The sequence below is a fragment of the Megalops cyprinoides genome, chromosome 8 (genome assembly GCF_013368585.1).
Source record: "Megalops cyprinoides isolate fMegCyp1 chromosome 8, fMegCyp1.pri, whole genome shotgun sequence".
NCBI lineage: Eukaryota > Metazoa > Chordata > Actinopteri > Elopiformes > Megalopidae > Megalops > Megalops cyprinoides.
This window is the reverse complement of record NC_050590.1, coordinates 1,283,529-1,303,528: the sequence shown is the minus strand read 5'-3', so window position 1 is coordinate 1,303,528 and position 20,000 is coordinate 1,283,529. Positions and strand designations below refer to the sequence as shown.

At 44.6% G+C, this 20,000-nt stretch overlaps 1 protein-coding gene across 2 annotated transcripts in view; it reads right to left on the bottom strand.

Moving 5' to 3' along the window:
- The window catches only part of LOC118782468 (cytosolic carboxypeptidase 4-like), a 137,162-nt gene that overhangs the window by 108,646 nt on the left and 8,516 nt on the right, over positions 1–20,000 (bottom strand). For both annotated transcript variants that reach the window (XM_036535839.1, XM_036535840.1), the window contains exons 2-7: positions 14,544–14,611; positions 9,349–9,412; positions 8,350–8,496; positions 6,786–6,917; positions 4,741–4,834; positions 589–626 (exon numbers count right to left, since the gene is read on the bottom strand). In XM_036535839.1, coding sequence (XP_036391732.1) covers positions 589–626; positions 4,741–4,834; positions 6,786–6,917; positions 8,350–8,496; positions 9,349–9,412; positions 14,544–14,611 — 543 coding nt within the window. The remainder of the gene's footprint in view (positions 1–588; positions 627–4,740; positions 4,835–6,785; positions 6,918–8,349; positions 8,497–9,348; positions 9,413–14,543; positions 14,612–20,000) is intronic.

The following is a 20,000-nucleotide window of genomic DNA, read 5'->3' as shown; positions in this document are numbered from 1 at the left end:
TAAACAGCATTCCTGGTAAAAACAAAATTAAGTCTAAATTTTGCTCATTCATGTTAATCCCATCTGATCTCATTGTGTCACTAAAACAGTACATGCTGTTTCATTTACTAAATGATAACAAAATGCCAATTCATTCTCAAATCATACCAAATAAGTCAGACAAAGGATGTAATAAAATCAATGCTTTTTTCCCCAAACATTTCAATTTGTCTCAATATTGAACTAAAATTTCCCTCGTATTACACCTCAGGGACTAAGAGCATTTTTACAGCTTTGAAACCGAAAGTGTCCATTTGCATTTAACAAAGCCTCACACTGCCACTGTTCAGGTTCATCGCCTTGCTGTAGCAGTGTCCCGTGCAGGACTCAAACCTGCAAACCCCCAACTCCCTAAGAAGTATTGCATGGTACTCCCCCTAGTGGCAGGTGTAAAAGGCTTTAGCCTAGTCGTTCCACCACACCCTCTAGTCTAGTGGAAACATATCAAACTGCTGGTTCAACTAAAGCGTATAACCATACACACTGCACAAGGTCACATATACAGTGGCTTGGTGAGTAATAGGAAAAAAAAAGAATAAAAAAACTTACTTGAATCTAGAAGTGCACCAAGTGCATCTATTGCTGCCCTGTAAAACAAAAACACAAAAAAATAAACTCAGAGCATTCACAGAGAAAAATGTATGATAAAGAAACTCCTAAAGTCAACAACTGTATACATAAAAATGGCTTGGCCAGGACTGGCAGTTTTCCAAAGACAATGTCAGCATTTATGGTTAATACAAATCACTGTTCTCTCCAGTAATGCATAAACCCTGGTGAAGTATCTTTATAAGCATTTTCTCAAGTAATGTAAACGCTGATTCAATATGGCAGTCATATATTTTTCAGCTCGGAGTGTGAACGTGAATTAATGAGCAACGCGTTGTAGGAAGCTCACAGTAGAAACCATATTTCACGATCCCCCTGAAACCCGTGTATACAGTGTTGACAGGTCTTGAAAAAAAGGCTTTTTGTTCAACAAATAAAAGAAAACAACGCTACGTTGTAAAGAAGAGCTTCCAGCATGGAGTAAAACTTCAAAATAAAGTCATTCCCCAGCATGTTATTTTCTGATAGGCTTTGATATGAATTTGTGGGAAGGTCTTCATTTACGATGAAGGGCTTGTTCCATTATGGGAAACAAGAGAGTTTATCTCCACGGTTTATCATGAATAATTTGCATTAATATCCTTTCGGCAGGAACGGTTATTAAAATCCATTCATCACTCAAAGTTCCTCTCTCACAAACATCATAGCCACAGAATTTGTTTTTTTTTTTTTTTTGAAGATGGCAGTTTCTACAGGCGAAACTTTTTTTTATCTTTGAACACATGGTGTTATCAATCTCAGACCTGACCAGTGAAAGCATTTTGACCATTTTTTTGAATTGTTCGCTGACATGAGACAGTCGCTCTGGCACATGTGTTGTAGGAAAGGTGTTTCGCACCAGGCAGCGGATCCCCGCGGGACGCATAAATACCGCGACACTGACACGGAGGCGTGCGACATCACAGAGATGTCGTTATCCTGATGGGAGCGCTCATCCTTGAAAAGGGCCTTGGTCTCGTTCGAGGTTTCCTTCTCGTCCTGCTCCTTCAGGTCATTATAGTCTGCCTCATGCTGGGTATTGTCTACACCAGCCAATCCAGCGCCACGGTTAACCGCGTCTGCAGCGTGTCATCCTCTGACAAGAATAATATGCAGTACATATAAAGAACACTGAAGTGACTTAAGCAGGATCGACGGGCCCATTGTTTTGGTGATTAACGTCCCACTTATCCCCGAGAGTGTCAGATTCAGGGATGTTGGGCTTTCAAACCACTCCAAGACATGATTTATTATCCTACGCGGGAGCATAAAGCAGCAGCTCGCTAAACGTTTATGCAAATGACTATTACACATCACTGAAACGCAGTGCTTTTACGTTGCAGCCATGAAATGCCACGAGCTAACATGGGTAATGAATTTAATCTTAAGGATTAAACGTGTCCAGAGATTAAATGTTTGGAGCTGTGTCTCCACAATGATATCCTCCGGCTAACAACACGCCTACATTTAGGCAACCTAAACCATGAACTTATCCTTTCATTGGTTTTGCTTTATTTTTGGACTTGTATCTATTTGGGCACCGTGGCGTCATTCTAAATACCATCGCGTCACACCACAATCTCCAGTTAACGCCGTCAAAATTTACGAGCTGTTTCTGCGCTTCGCCAAGGCGCCTCGTTGCACTTTCAGACTTTGTAATAACAGTTTTCAGTGAAAACAAACGATGCGTTTGAAAGACCGTCAGCGGAGGTTGTGCTGTAATTACGCACTCTGCTACCTCTCTCTCTCTCGGCACGCTTGCAGCGATCAGCAGGTGGATAAGGGATTTGGCCAGTTTCCAAGCAGTCATCGCGCCTCTTATTATCGACTTTTTCCTAACAACTGGGAGGTTGAAGCAAACAAAAGTGGGATATTTATTTTAATTAATAAAACTGTTCCTGACGGATCAAAGGCGTTGTGCGTCTGGGTGTCTATTTTTTGAACATCATTAAAAATATGAGTAAACGTAGAGGACAGACTTGACGCATTTCAGAGAGGCAAAGCAGGCTGTAATTACAGATGGAGTGTCAATTCACATAATGGCCACTGCAGAGCCAGGACAGACACCCAGGTGTAATAGTACAGCAAGTGACAAATGCGTGACAATCAGGGCCCGGTCAAAAGGGAGCAACAGTTAAGTTACAATAATGTCTCATATGTATTCCCTGCTGTGGAATCTGCATTAGGTTTGTAATCCAAAACATAAATAACTTTGGTTTTAGAGTTGCATGATGTACTGTACAGAATCATTTTGACACAGAAAATCCCCATCTCCGGGGAAGAGTATTACAGCACCACTTGTCGAGAGCTCCAGTTAGGAGTGGATATGTTTTTTTAATGAACTCTATTCAGAGGAACCGCCCCTCACCAAAGTCACAAATAAACACATGCATCACCGCAACAGCCAATCCAGCAAGGCAGACACAGAGGAGGCAGGGTCACAGTAAAGGAAGCCAGCACAACACTCCTGGCATGACCGCATGCCAGGGGTCGTGACCTCTGTCTGGCCGGCAGCGGTAGACGCTCGGCCCCTGGCTGAGGGCCCAGGCTGGCCCCCGCCGGTCACTCCCGGGGAGGGGGGTTGGGTGCTGTTTACCCCTCAGTCCGTAACAACTTGGCACGGGTGTGATTCCACTTTATCTCTGCTGTCAGTCTGATTATGTGAGGGGCAGGAGGGTTCAAATTGCTGTGCATGTGTTTAGAATACAGCTAAACAGAGTCGGGATACAGCATTATCTGCATCCCTTGCACCCTTGCCTGGGACACCTCGGTAGGCTTGAGTTCCTGCACATTGGCTATAAATACAGCTAGATGTTAACTGAAATTAATGCACCATGCACAACCACAGAGGACCACTGGGGAAGAGAACTAACAACCTTCTGGTAACAAGACTCATCCTTTGAGCGATATTATGCATGTGTGACCCATTTCCCTATAAATGAGCTGCAGAATATTCTGAGGAATGTGTGTCTGCCAATACCCAGAGCATTCTCACTCCTCAAAAAATAAAACAATTTAATTACAGTTATGCAAATGACACTGTTTGAGCAGAACAGATTAAAGCTGTGTTTCAGATCGATGTCCCATTCACACACCCTATCTTGTTTAAGTGAAAGTAAAAATGCTATGAAATGTTTATGTTGTCATGGTACTACCAGCAAACAAAGCAGTCTTTAATACAGATTATTATACAACCCAATGCAGAGGACAGGAGCCTCCAGTCATCAAATGTAAACACTGATAAAAATGTATTTGCAGTAAAATTTCATTTTTGATCTTGGCTGTTCTCCACAGGTGACGGATGTAGTGTCCTTAGCAGGCTGGGTCTAAAAGCATCACCTTCCCGAGTAAAATCAGAGTGAATTAGGAGGTTACTCTTCTGGGAGAAAGAAGAGGTCATCAGCATTAAATTAGTTTGGGTTTTACATGTAGCTAAATTTCATTTTGGGGGGACAGGAAATGCAAGTCACTTTTCTCCTCTTCCCAAATGGTCTTCAAAAAGCCTACTAGATGCATACTAGATAGTAAATACATTTAGAAATATGTCTGAAACCTTAACTGAGATATTTGAAATGACAAACTCAAAATGTTTTTTTGCATGCATTCTATTATACACTCTGAGGAAATATGCAAGAACATTTTACTGCAAGTTTTCTTTATTCCAGGATCCAAAAAAATACTTGCTTATTTGTGGTTCAGGAATGAGCTCACCCCTTAACAGAGACATCTGCCATGGGTTCATGGAGCAGAGAGTCTGTCAATGTGAGAGGACTCCTTTCATACTTTCAGTCACAGAGAAAACAATAAATAAACCTCACGGCCATTTTATCAGAGAAGCGGATATTTCCATATCTGTGTGGATACATATTTGATATTTATTTATTGAACAGAGACAATGGACAATTACATAACCAGAATTAGCCACTAGCTAAATTTTATCTGCAAGACTTAGGGTGGCCGCCAGCTCTTCTCCTTTTTTATAGCGTGATCAGCTAACCTCAGAGCTATGTGCAGCACTTTGAGAATGTGTGAGTGGGTACACTGAGGGAAACTCAACCTTGCTACAACGCACCTGGCACGGGAAACAGATGAAACAGGATATACAATACATACTTCACCGTGCGTGTGTGCTTCGTCGTGTAGGGTGATATCAGCTTGAAAACGACGTCCAGGCATCGGTTATTTCCAAGCAGGACAGCTGTGGAAACTGAGGGAGAGAAATGTTGCGTCAGTGGATGCATGAGCGCAGACACATTTTATTAGCATTGCTGAATAATGACATCCTTCGGCTTCTTGGCTCCTTTACCAGGCAGAGTGATTCCTTTACCAGAGACCACCGAAATTTAAACTTCAGCTCCATAAACGGGCTATGATGGGCCGCTCTATTTCTGAATGTTCTTCTAAAGCCGATTGCTCATCTATGAGAGCCTAAATTAAAAATAAACTAGGGTCGGATTAAGACACAGGTCATGGGGTTTCTTCAGAATGAGTGAATTTGCAGCGTGCAAAGAGAAATAATCAGAACCGACTATGTGATCCTCCAACGCATGCAGTATTTCCTGGAATTGGGATGAGAGATACAGTAAGCAGCACTGGGCAGCGGGCTTCATCCTCTATCCCGTGAAAAAGTGTATAAGGTGACTGTGTTCGCGGAAGGTGGACACAGGCAGCATATGTAATCATTCTGTGAACAGAACCTGAGGATCGGCACTGAAGCCGGGCTGCACACAGCCTTCACCGGCTGACCCACTGCACCCCGAGGAAGGCTGGAACTAGAGCAAAAATGAAGCGGAGGATGGACCCTACCATCTTTTCTTTTACCGTCTCGGTTACTGCAATACCCAAATAATCATAAAAATTTAAATTCCATATCCATGACTTTATGTCAGTTACAGAGGAGACAGTAATATATATAGACTGTCTGAACAACAGCCACCCCCCCCCTCAAAAAAGAAAGTTTCTTTTCCTTTTACTTTCTTCAGCTGTACAGCCAGCATTTCTCTTTCGTGCCCTGACTGAAAACGAATCATTGCCATATGAATTATTTTAAATTTAACATCAACAGAAAAGCTATCTTGTCTATTTCCTGATTAGACACTTCAGCATTTCAGCATTCAGCATATTGCTTTGCCAATCTAGGCAAGCATTTGTGATCTCAGCACTATGTCTGGCACTGATGCTTGCTCATCTGTGGTTAGTGGTGTCCTGTTTGTGCAACTTTTCATGCCACTTTATTAGATGCACCACATGCGAGTCACTCTGAATAAGAGCATCTGCCAAATGACAGTAACGTAACGTAAATGAAAGAGAGGACTTTTTCCCTGTAGAGACCTTTGGTAGATCAATGTTTGAGATGTTTCCTGGTGAAGAGTACAGCATCTTTCTCCTGCTTCTCCTGTCTCTGCTCAGGTACATAAATAACACATTACGCTGAAATACAAACACATTGTATGGCATGATTTTGCGCGTTCTCTTAAACATACATTAAAACTATATATGTTCCATGTTCCAAATATGTATGAAATGGCTTGTAAATACTGCATGTAGAATAATATTGTTTACAGTAGACAAATATTCAGAAATGTGTGCCTTCATTTGGACTATACATTTGACCATATGCCTGGCTAACATTATGTTTTCATGAAAGCAAAGAGTGTTTGCATACTTAAAGCTGGTCAGTGGTGACTTTTTTTTGTTGCCGCTACTGTCCAAACCAGGGTGATTTGGCTACACATAAATGCGGAAAAATTTGCCATTTATGGCAACCTCCTGTCTGTAATTTTAAAGTGTCTGTATCAACACTGATTACATCCACAACCACATGGAGAATACTGTTTTACAGCAGAGTGGCAAAAGAGATCAGAGCTGTGGGACAAACCCTCTAATTCCGGATACCCTAAAAACCGAAGATCCCTGTGGGAGGTAGTGGGGTGAGAGAAGACCTTCCAGGTCTTATGAGTAATTCACTGACTGGAGTTTAATCGCTGTGTCTGATTGGTTCCGGTCAGTTGCTGACACCAGGTGCCCATTATGAGGTCACAGACCCTCACTCCCGCTCACTCTGCAGGAGGCTGGCAGGGCCTGTGAGTGAGTCCCTGAAAGTCTCGCCCCCTCCCTCGTGGTTTCAGGGGCCGGGAGGGTGCCACGCCCGCACTCACCTGAGGAGCAGAAGACCCTGAGGACCCAGAGGCAGGCGGCCGCTCTGCGCGGCTGCTCCAGGTTCTGCCGGAGCAGGCTCAAGGTCAGGAGCACTGCGTCTGCATTCTCCGCTTTCAGGCCGATCCTCCTGTCTGTGTGGAGACAGTGCAGCTGATATTACCCACAATGAGCACCAACACCCCTTCTGACTGAGCGAAACCCACTCCGCACCCTCCAGACCAGAGCCCTGTAATTACTGCCCGAAACACCGGCACATCTCACCGTGTCATTTATTACCTCACAGAGAGCTGAGTGCAGTATCCATGGAAATGAGCAAATTTAGCCCGATGCTGTAGAGCCCACCTCCACTGCTGCGACCCACGCTGGCTCCTATCAGACACTGATGAATCATCAAGGATGCACAGTGCCCAGAGCAAGCAGACAGTAACCCCAATTCAGAGTGAACAGATACTCAACTTTAAGCAGATATTCAGCTCCAGTCTGCTGTCTAGGAGGGTCTGGCTGGTAACAGGAGGTGCCGGTGATGTCTGCATTCCTATGCTGACTATGGATGTTCTGTTTTAGACCACACCCCTTCATGCATGTTCGTAATGAGCCAGCCAATGATAACATTTGTAGCTTCAACAGTTGTAATGACACCTTTTTCAATGTGACAAACAGCAAACCGACCATCTGAATTCAAATATAAAAAATCTGTGACATCAGGAGCAGGATAGTATTAAATATGTGCTATGCCTGTTTTCACACTGATTTCCACCCATATAAACCAAGAGAGGACACTGCCTGTTTCTGTCGCCTTTCGAGAGGCAGTTTGAAACGGCAAGCTGGAATTTTTCAACAGTTTGAGGAGATTTTAATCATTCAGCAGTGTAACCACAAGTTTGAAAATATTTTCCATCTTGGAAAATACTGAGACAAGTCTCGAAAAATGGCAAAAAAATGTAAAAAATAAATGAAGTTCACTCTTGCTTTTTTCTGGCAAAACAGCATTCTTGAAAACTCACTAGTAAAAATGTCATTTACTGCAAAGTCTAGCTATGTCAGTGTTCTGGTAATGTTCACAAAGTGGCAAAGTCAACTCATGACAGTCATTGTTGAGAAGTATTTAATGCCAGAAGCATCTGCAACTTCTTGCCCACATTGACACTAAAAGTTTTAAATTTAAAGTAGTTCCCATCTTCAGGATAGTCCAATTTCACTACTGCCACAGCAATAATAATAATTCTTGAGAATCTCAAAACTGTCCTTAAAGTGTCAGTGAGAAGTCAGGGAAAATATGAATGTGATCTCGGATGGAACAGTGAGGAGAGGCTCGCAGGTGACGCAGTGCTTCCTGAAACTGTTCCTGCTCACAGACAGACTCACAGGTCGGGCTCAGTGCATTTTCATTACAGCAAATGAAACCCCCCAAAATACTGGGAGCTGTTAAAGATAAAAATAATGAAAAGCACACCTAAAATACAGCAATGTTTTTTCCATAAAGCTACACACAGTGACCTGGAGACATGTGTCAGCCCCTCCTGCCCTCATCCTGATGCGTCACTACCTCCGTCTGTTACTCACCTCTCTGCCCCACCTTTGCCAGCAGGTGTAGGAGGGGCAGCAGGATGGTGTAGTTGGGGGAGAAGGACCTGGCCGTGTTCACCAAGGCCGAGAGCAGAGCCTCACTGCCACCTTTCGAGATCATGTAGTGGATCCGCCTGTCCGTGCCTGGGAAACACACACCCAGTCATGCCCATGGCCACACCCACACGCGCCCACAACCTCGTCCCCTAGACCAGCGTTTCTCAACCCTCTCCTGGAGGACCCCCTCGTCCCGAACGTTTTAGATCTCTCCCTGCTCCAACGCAGCTGATTCAAATGATCGGTTCGTTATTAAGCAGCTTCAGGAGTTCATAACAAGTTGATCATTTGAATCAGCTGTGTTGGAGCAGGGAGAGATCTAAAACATAGAGAAACACTGCCCTAGACAATACCTCTAAGCCACACCCACAGTCATGCCCGTGTTCATAATGTGCTGACACATTTCATTTGACCTGTCATCAAATCATAAAGACGCTTTCTCCTAAATGGTAAAGATCTAAGGATAATTTCAACCAAAATCTCCAATGTAGTATCATTTTCAGCAACGGGTATGGATTTTGAAACGTGAAGAATCAATTTTACACTGCAAAAATCTCCCTGAACTTCTACAAAAACGTCAGCCTCTAAGATCATTCTGGCCTTCTGAGGACTGGAGGTCTGAAGTAAAACAGTGTTCACAAAAGGATGTCAAATTAGATCATGTCTTTAGCTATTAAAGCAAAAAGTCCCTTTGAATGTGGATCCCTGCTCCTGTAATGATAAGGAACGGCACATTCAAATGCAGATTTTTAGGGAGGCATCTTTTTAAACTCAGGACACATTTTCAAGGTTACAGTACTGCAAAGAATCAGTCAGACAGAGCAGAGCGAGGCTCCAGCTTAGTTAAAGAACACATTTCCTGCACTTCATTTTTAACCTGAACGTCCCCTCTCTGTCACAACAGGCCTAAAAGGGAACACACAGGAGCGTATCACTCACCAGCCGACAGAAGCTCATCCAAAACGCTGAGGATATTGAGAGTGCTCTCAACATCACCAGCATCCTGCAGCAAATTAAGAAGGATCTATTAGCCGTCTGACAAACGGATGCATGGATTTGCCTTTATGTCATTACTCAGAGAGCCATCACTGGAGAGACACTAGATTCCTGCAAAAATAATAACAGGATGAAACAGGAGACAACAGAATGAAAAATGACAGGGAGCATCCAATAGAGATACAAAAGCCAAAAAACAAATAAGGACAATAAGGCATAAATTCATTCATGCAGAACTGGAAATTGTGATCTGTGCAGTAAGAAACAAGGGTGCTCCTCCTCTACAGTGACTAACTGCTGTCAGCAGACAGAGCACCCCAGCATGATCGCTACAGGGGTGATGGGAAATGCAGCCCAGGGTGAATCATTCTGCCTATAGGGGTCTTGTTTGCCTTTTGTCTGTTTTCTTTAACTATGATCCACACGTTGTAAGGACTCACTGATCTCTATATTTCCTGGATTAACTGACAGAACAGGTTCTGCAGAGGAGATGGTCCATCCAGATTGGTGAATGTAGGCAGCGTCTGTGCAGTGCACCGTGTGATCTGTAAGCACGTGCTGGCCTGCAGTGTCCAGGTGACCAGACCCCACTAATGACTCCATCAAGAGCTGCTCTCGCCTGCACTCTCACTACAAACAGGAGCCACTGCTCTGAACTCTTCCCCTGACACGCTACACTGAGACACTGTGACCTTTTCAGGAGCCCCTATGGCCTCAAACCCTGCGGCCTACGGGGAGATCGGAGGAGAGGTCAGATTAAAAGCAGCAGCAGTTGACAGGGGGTGGGCTTCTAATCCTTCCAGGAAGGAGCCCCCCCCCCCCCCCCCCCCCCCCTGCTGGGGGTCACCCCCCACAGAGCTGCGCCAGCAGACAGAGGGGTCAGAGGGCGACATGAGCACGTCTCTGTCACTCACACGGCGACAGGCTCACGCAGACCGCCTACATGCCGAATCCTGGACTGTCGCACCACCGCACTATAACTGAAGCCACGCCAACCACAAATGTCAAAGGCTGACCCGGGCTGGCAGCATAGCACAGCCGCAGCATCAGGTGAACTTGGGCCAGCAGCTGCACAAACAGGAGGAGTCAGGCACCACTCACAGGAGGAGTCAGGCACCACTCACAGGAGGAGTCAGGTACCACTCACAGGAGGAGTCAGGCACCACTCACAGGAGGAGTCAGGTACCACTCACAGGAGGAGTCAGGCACCACTCACAGGAGGAGTCAGGCACCACTCACAGGAGGAGTCAGGCACTCACAGGAGGAGTCAGGCACCACTCACAGGAGGAGTCAGGCACTCACAGGAGGAGTCAGGCACCACTCACATGACAATCAGACTTTCAAACCAAATATTTTTGTCGCCGTTTTGTTCATAGCCAATAACATTTCCTCCAAACACAGCACATGCATCTGTGCAAAGAAATACTCCGACATGTGTACTTGCGGCTTTCCATTTCTTATTAAACCTTTTCAAGCATGTGGAAATCACTGCATGGAGGCTATGATTAAGCCACCTTCATTCTGTCTCCTTACAGTGCTAATTACATGGCAAAAGACTAAGAGGAATAATACAGATATTGTTCACTGAGATCAAAATAAACTGATTTATTTATTCAGGGCAACCAGGGTCGCCTTCAGAATGAGTCACATTCTCAGTGCCAGACATTTTAAATTAAACAGTGCAGACGCGCTCTGCCCGTAGAACCTGATCCTGGATCAGAATTTAAATTTCACACTAAATTTGAGGTGGTGTATTTGATCTTATGTCTTCTGACAAGGGCAGGAAGTAACCAGAGAGATGAAGTCTATGATGGCAGGAAATGCCTTCACTACAGCGGGCAGGCCCTCAAACATACTTCTTCTTATTCCGAAGAGGCTTTTCAAAAAACAAAAAAAACAGTGCAGATGGCTGTTTGTTAAATGTTGTACTGTCCCAATTATTCTCTTCCAGCCTCTTGCGACATGCTGATGCCAGGCTACTAAAAAAGAAATACTCCATTACTCAGGAGGCAGAGTATGTGCCTCCTGCTGACTCTGACTCAGCATTGCCTGTGTTCCAGTTGCCATCGCCCTCGCTGTGACAAACGCCTTTATTTAGCCTCTGCTTTGTGGGATGGTGATACCCTGTCCCCGCATAACTGCAGAAGATTAAGAGTCAAAATGTTTACTCTGACTCGAGCTTCAGATACCTCGTCCTGAAAATTCAGAGCAGAGAGGTGCTCGCATCGCACAGGCTCACCCCGACTGGAGTCAAATAAACTCCTGCTCAAAGCCTGTTTGACACTGCTCTCTTCACAGCTATTCACGTTTGGCATGAAAATATTTTGATACAAGGAATGAGAGAGCTCATTACCCCCAAAAATAAGTTCATTTAAACTGCTGTGGCAAAAGGCTTCATCCTCTCAATTAAACAGACTATTCAATACATCGGATGAGTCTCTTCGGGTGCTTAACAGCTGCCGAGAAAAATTCCAGTGCAGTAATTTAACACATGAATTACATCATAGACACAAGCAACAGAAAAGCTGGGCGTGTTCCCTGGAGACCGGAGATTCACCTCCCCGGTTCAGCACCGTCATCACCCCCTGTAGCTAGGTATTGAAAAGAACAGCTCCCCAAATACCCAGGTGTATACCTGTAAAAAAGCCAAACTGGAAAAGCATAAATTAGGGATGTCACCTTGGATAAGGGCCCCCACTCAGCCTCTGTATGAATAAAGACAGTTGGACCATAATATACCTTTAAAAGATTAATCAGGCTTTTCTGATGTCTTCGTGAGGTGAATGAAAACATTTTATTACTTACAGTGAGTATTTTGTTACTAACAGCTTTTATTTAACTGCTTTTCTCCTCTCTGATGCTCACTTTCCAGTTGTTGGTCTGTTGAATATCCTCACTATGAAAGGAAGATGTGAATGCACTGAAAGGAGTCCATTACTGAATGTCAGACAGCTGCAGTGAAAAGGATTTTGAACTGAAAAAGTAAGTTTTGATACCAGTGTCTCTATTTTAGTGCCAGCATGACTGCAGAAGAGGGCAATACCCTCATGACTGGATTTTTCATTAAATATTTGTGTCATCTTGAACACACCTCTTATCTTTTCATTAAACTTAAAGGCTATATAGGATGACATTTAGTTAGGCACAGTGGAGGAGTATACTGTGGAACAGCTTACTGGTGTTCATAGTGGAAGAGGAGACCCTGAGACCATTAAAGGACAGATATGACACAATTCCAGACTAGACATGAGTTAGTCTAGATAGCAGACAAAATCATGCACTTAGCAGGGATGAATGGATTGCTCTCATCAATAAATTTACAAAAATTTATGTTCTCTCTAGTGTGCTAATTTAGGGGTTATTAACCTTGCCTTTAAATTTGATTCAGCTGAGATTGACCTGAAAGTTGCAGTGACACAGAGTTGAACACGGGCTCCCCAATTTGGAATGGTGAATTCCCCAAATTCTGGAATGTAAAGTTTTGTCATCATCGATGTTCGGTCCCCCTCCTCCGAGACACGTGATGTCAGCTGCTGCTTCTTTTCACACTGCGGTCCACAAGCTAAGCTAGCACAGAGATGATTCAGAGAAAGATATTTCATATGCAGCTTTGGCAAATGGACCACAGGGGTTGCTGTTGCTAATGGGACCAAAGCCCCTGCCGACGTACCCACCCCTATCCCCAGTGGAACGAAGCCAATGTGTTCCGCCTGTGAGCTCCCGGTCACTGTTGGCTAGTGACACGGTCGGGTTCGAACCTGGACGTAGTGCTCAGTCTTCACTCAGAACGAGTGCTTTTTACTGACTGAGCCACTCGGGAACCCCAACAAGGGCCTTTTTAAGAGCAGAAAATGTACCCACTTCTGCCGTTAAGCATGGAAGTGATTGTTTGGTGATTAAATGTACTGCTTTTTCCCTCCTGACCAAAAATGCAGTGGCTGGTGTCTGTTTACCAGCAGAAACTACACTTACATGATCTGCTTCCATACCACACCTGAAATCCTCCTTCACACCTCTATATGAAGCTGTGACAAACAGCTCATAAACCAGTCTGCCATATCATCCAGATTTTAACACCCTCTGAAACTGCTGGTAATTGGGCAGAGGGTTTTGTCAAGTGAAAGGGTTCAAATATGAAATGGATAGCGACAGTTATTTCAACAATAAACAAATAAAATAAATGGCAAATTGCTGCAGCAGTCTATTCATTAAACAACTTATTACACACAGGCCACTAACTTAATATATGGCCAAAATGACCCCAAGGGGTATCGTTATTTTTGTCTGACATTATTAATGTAATAATAGAGGTTAACCACTCTCATATCATTACCATGATAACACAGTTGGTTCTTGTCATGACAACTACGATTGACAAGGAGAATAAATTGCCTATATTAAAGCCCTGGAGAAACATATGCATGGCTGAATTTTCTGAATCTGCAGTATTGCAATCTCTAGAGCATGCAATACAGCAAAACACCGTCACTGTCCACTGCCATTTTTGACAATCTCTAATCTGATTGGCTGCAGGTTTCATGTTTCTTGGGGATATTTTTACAGGGATAACCATCAGGGCCAAATCTTCCACATTTTCAGGTTTGTGATTGTCTCAAATCGCAGTAAAGCAGCTCAGGCACTTTTACAGCAGGTCTAGGGGTCAGACCGCAGGGCTCCTGAACGCTTTCCTTCCCTCTGAGAGCAGGGACGGGAGATCACACTGCAGGGCAGGTCACCTGTGGCGATGCTGGGGCGGTGAACACCGCTGAACACCAAACATAACAGGAGCAGACTGCATGCCTTAAACTCTGTGAATAGTGCCTATAGGCGTGAAAGCCAGGAGGAGAGAACCCCTGCAGAGAAATGCTGGAAATAATTTCTGAAGTCATACCTTTCCCTTGCTTTGCTGTGAACAGACATGCTGTTTGGTGTCCTCTTCTTCACCTCTACCTGCTCATTAGTAACATTGTAGAGTGGCACTCCTACACACACATATATACAAATATATATGTGCATATATATATATGTATATATGTATATATATATATGCACATACACACAGACAATTGCAAATACAAACACACATGCACATCCAAACACACACACACACGCACACACACACCCTGCTCATCTCATACCTGCAGGGTGGAGAGGAGCACCTCCAGCCCGCTGGCGGCTGTGGTAGCCATACAGGGCCGCGATCGCTCTGGAAGCAGGGAGACAGAAACGGTCACCACGCTGCCTCACAGCAGGCTGCCAGGAGCCCTGTGGCTGCACCCACACTCTGACTCCTGGGAAACTTAAAGAGGATGGGGGATATCGCAGGGGAGGGCGTGGAGAGGGGGAAACTGTATCCCCACAGATAAATCCTGCCTATGAGAGTCTGGAGGCTGAGAGGAGTTTCCTATAAAAAGGGCCTGGCTGGATGAGGATTAAACTGAGGCTGAGAGCTCCACAAGAGGTCGGGGGGGGGGGGGGGGGACACCATAGGATGCACTCTGCAAGTGCCTTATTTACAAGCAGCAATGAAGGCTGCATGTGCAAAATAAAACCCATGGCAAGCGTTCGGCTGGGCACATTTAGAAATAAGTCTTGCGACAGACACTTGTGAGGGTTGTGCTTTTTAAATCGAGTTAACTGCTTGCCCTGGCTCAAATTCTGACTGCATATGCAAGCTGGCTGATAATCATACACTGCTGATTTTTTTCCCAAAAAGGCCTTGGGGTTTTATTTGTAACACCAAACCCACTGCAGAGAAGGAGTATGAATTAATATTCACAGGTGCATATTGGGTTATGTAACAGAAAGATAATTACCTGCCACTAAATCATGGACACAGCAAGAAACAATACCCACACAAAGCACTGAATATTTCCTGCACAGGGTGGAAGGCTTCCCAAATGTATATCATTAAATCCAGGCTAGAAATCAAATTCAACACTTTCCATTTAGTGCTAACAGAGCAGAAGCAATGCACTCACTCAAGAAGACCTACATCAGGCCTGTAATATCTCTAAAAGGAGTCACATGGACTGTAATGCTCAGGACTCAGGACTGTAATGCTTCTGTGACAAAAGTAACAAAAGTGTCCTGTAATGCTTCTGTGACAAAAGTGACAAAAGTGTCAGAGGGCTGTAATGCTTCTGTGACAAAAGTGACAAAAGTGTCCTGTAATGCTTCTGTGACAAAAGTAACAAAACTGTCAGAGGGCTGTAATGCTTCTGTGACAAAAGTGACAAAAGTGTCAGAGACCAGTAATGCTTCTGTGACAAAAGTAACAAAAGTGTCAGAGGGCTGTAATGCTTCTGTGACAAAAGTAACAAAGGTGTCAGAGGGCTGTAATGCTTCTGTGACAAAAGTAACAAAAGTGTCAGAGGGCTGTAATGCTTCTGTGACAAAAGTGACAAAAGTGTCAGAGGGCTGTAATGCTTCTGTGACAAAAGTAACAAAAGTGTCCTGTAATGCTTCTGTGACAAAAGTGACAAAAGTGTCAGAGGGCTGTAATGCTTCTGTGACAAAAGTGACAAAAGTGTCAGAGGGCTGTAATGCTTCTGTGACAAAAGTAACAAAAGTGTCAGAGGGCTGTAATGCTTCTGTGACAAAAGTAACAAAGGTGTCAGAGGGCTGTAATGCTTCTGTGACAAAAGTGACAAAAGTGTCAGAGGGCTGTAATGCTTCTGTGACAAAAGTAAAAAAAAGTGTCAGAGGGGTGTAATGCTTCTGTGACAAAAGTGACAAAAGTGTCAGAGGCCTGTAATGCTTCTGTGACAAAAGTAACAAAAGTGTCCTGTAATGCTTCTGTGACAAAAGTAACAAAAGTGTCAGAGGGCTGTAATGCTTCTGTGACAAAAGTAACAAAAGTGTCAGAGGGCATTAATGCTTTTGTGACAAAAGTGACAAAAGTGTCAGAGGGCTGTAATGCTTTTGTGACAAAAGTAAAAAAAGTGTCCTGTAATGCTTCTGTGACAAAAGTAACAAAAGTGTCCTGTTATGCTTCTGTGACAAAAGTATCCTGTAATGCTTCTGTGAAAGGTTTAACATGTAACAGAGACCTGTAATGCATCTGTGAAAGGATTAACATGTATCAGAGACCTGTAATGCATCTGTCAAAAAAGTGACAAAAGTGTCAGAGACCTGTAATGAAACACACATGTGAGACCCTTAATGCTTGTATGAGGAACACAGAAAGCAAGTTATGGTGAACACAACCATATCTGTTTTCCAGGGACACAGCATGGGACAGGGCCATGCAGAGAGCCACAGCAGGCAGGGGGGAGGGGAGCCATTAAACAGACCTCACTGTAACAGCATGAACAAGAAAGCAAATCAATCTCCACATTCACTGCTTCATTAAAAATGTGTGAATTTACCTGTTCAGCTCTTAATGATTTGGGGTCTAAAAGGAACAACTGGAGGGTCAGCTTAGAGACTATTATGGGTTTTCCCTGTCTAAAGACAAATGCTTACAGTGATTAAATCCAAAATGTAACTACTATAAACAAACCTGAATAAAATATCATATACACTATATAACACATAAATATAGATTTTATATGTTTTCATGTGACACATACCAAAATGTATATTCCCTGTATTTGGATATTAAACCAGTTCAGAGGACAGGGCAGAAGAAAGGCCAGCTGGCGAGATGACAGGAAAGAAGCATCTCTCCAGCTGTTAGCCTGTCCATTCCATGAGTGACCTGCTCCTGGTTCCCATCTCGGGATGGCGGGGTGTCTCTGTGGAAACCCCATGAGAGCAGGCCTTATAAAAAGCTGTGATTGAGTGGCCGCAGGTGTATTTTCATGTGCGGGATCAGGGGTGGGGGAGAGGGGGGGGGGCTGCAGTAAATAAAGAACGATGACAGAGGAGCATTTCAGAAGTTGCTCCGGGCCATAAACCAAAGGAACACGGTGTTCACGGAATACATGCAAACCCGGGCCAACGGACGCAAACCCAGACTGTGCCAAACCTGGGACAGAAAACAGACAATGATGTCATAAACATTGGATGTGACAAGGCTAATCAAACAGTTGGAATGTACATTATCACTTTTACTAAATCGAGTCAGCCAAAAGCCATTCCATGCTGTGCCACCCCCCCCCCAGCAGATTCCCGAGGCTGGTTAGATGGGAGCCCTCTGGAAAAAGCAGGACAGCTACACCTGCTGGTTCTCCCACTCTTCCCCCTGGACCAAGAGGGACAACCAATGCTGCAGTGAAGTGATGGTGATACTGTTCTATAGGAGGTGCTGTCTTTTGGATGGGATATTAAACCACCATCCTGATTGGCAACAGTCATTGATGATCCCATGGTACTGACTTACTGAAAGAGAAGGTATGTTACATCACATTACTGTCTTTAAGCAGAAATTCTTGTACAGAGTGACTTACATCAGTTACAGTATTGTCCATTTATATAGCTGGATATTTCCTGAGATAATTTGGGATTAAGCACCTTGCCCAAGGGTACAACAGCATTCCCCCAGAGGGGTATCGAACCTTTCCATTATGAGCCCTGCGCCTTGCCATCACACTGCTACCCAACGCTAAACCAAACGTCCAGGTCAAACTCTACACCTGGCTCTTCTCATCAGAGAACCAATCACATCCTTGCAGCAGACTGTACACTCTCTCACCCCCTGTCCGCTGTGTTTCCTCAGGTCCTCACTGTCCTTAGTGTCAGCCTTCCCAGTGGAGTAAATAAATTCAGTGGTGAGTCAGGGTGCACGTTAGCATGCACGGCCAGTAGCCGTGTGACGCTGAGCGGAGCTCTATGATGTGTAATCCACTCCTGCAGCCTGTTGCTGCTGCGGCGCTCACATTTCACTGAGCGCCAGGCCCGTGAACTTTACGCCTGTTTGGAGGAGGCAAAACACCTGCCTGTTGGCGTTCTGCATCAGAGCATCAGAGCGGAGTTTAAATGACAAGCAGTGCAGTGAAGACTCCACAGCAGTTTCTCCCAAAGCAGCAGCCACCGACCAGCCAGAGCTTCTACACACAATCCCGCCATGTAAATGTTTAGTGCCCCCGCTGGTGGAAGCGTGCGCTCGCAGCCACCTGATAGCAGAGAGCAAGGCCTGCAGCTCAGGGCTGGCAGCAGGAGGGGCTTTGCCTGCCAGATGCACATCCCCCGCTTTGTCATCGCGTCTGATGAGGTGCAAGAGACCAAGGCCTCGCCTCACCCGAGGAGCAGACTGCCGGGTCCAATTGCACCCGCAAGCACATGCCCATTTACGCAGTCTGCCCTGGCACCAAATAAAAGTTAGCGACTCTGACCAGCTAAATCCCTTGGGGGGGTCATTTTATGCAATGATGTGACACAATGTGAGCATGGCTGTCATCCTCTGGCCGGGAACAGCAGAGCAGTGAGTGTAACAATAATTAGGAAAGCACAGGAATGGCAAAATGCCTCTGTTAATATGACAGATTCATTTTAATATACATGATCTCCTATTGGCTGCTCAATTTGAGTCTCTCCCACTACCCCTTTCCTCAAATCTGAGGTCCTCATAGTAAAATGTGAAATATTTACATACAAAAGACAAAAGTAGTAAGATATACTAGTTTAATGGTCTCTACTGTTAAATAGTCTCTAGCTTACTTGGACTGGCAGAGAATTGCAATCCTATATCAAATAATGTGAAAAGGTTCAGAGAGGTTCATACTTCCATAGTTACAGGTTATCACATAGCATATTATATGGCCAAGGTTTAATTTTTAAGATGCTATACCTGTTTTAAAAATATAAAATAAAGCATTTGAGTGTAACTTTATCAACAGCAGCCAGTGATCCTCAGATTAACCGACAATCATGTAACAGGATGTGTAGGATGACACAAAAACATCCTGAACAGAAAGCTGACAGAGAATGGAAAGAACTCAGGAAAGAACAGACAGAGCGGGAGAGCCTGGTGACAGCTTACACACAGTTGGGCCCTGAGGTTACCGAACTGCTGGTTCTTACAGCGGGGCCCTGAGGTTACCGAACTGCTGGTTCTCACAGCTGGGCCCTGAGGTTACCGAACTGCTGGTTCTTACTGCTGGGCCCTGAGGTTACCAAACTGCTGGTTCTTGCAGCAGGGCCCTAAGGTTACCGAACTGCTGGTTCTTGAAGAGCTTGTGCAATGTGCGGCATCACCACACACATGCAAACTCTTGGGTCTGCACTGCAGGGAGCCTGGCATGGCCTTCCACTCTACTGCATATGGAACAGTATGTTATGCATCTGATGGAAAAATCAGCTCAGCGTCATGTTCCTCTTCCAAACACTAGAGGGCAGTGTAGCAGTAAATCTTCCTGGTGGAAGAGTTGCTTATAATTTTTTTGTGGTGGCTGGTTACCCACCTTATTCTACCCAGAGTGGTTTAACTCAACAGCCACAATAAACTTACTAAATATGCAAAAAAAGCCTTTGCCATGTTCTGTGTTTCTGCATAAACTCGATTGTATGTGATACATATCCGCCAGAGGCCCCCGGACAGGACTATTTTTCCAGAGATGAGTGGGCCATAGGCCATAGGTCCAGATCTTGGGACCGTCCCGGGTCTCTGTAAACAGGTAAATTAAACCTACAGGTAGTGAGCCGAACTGTCT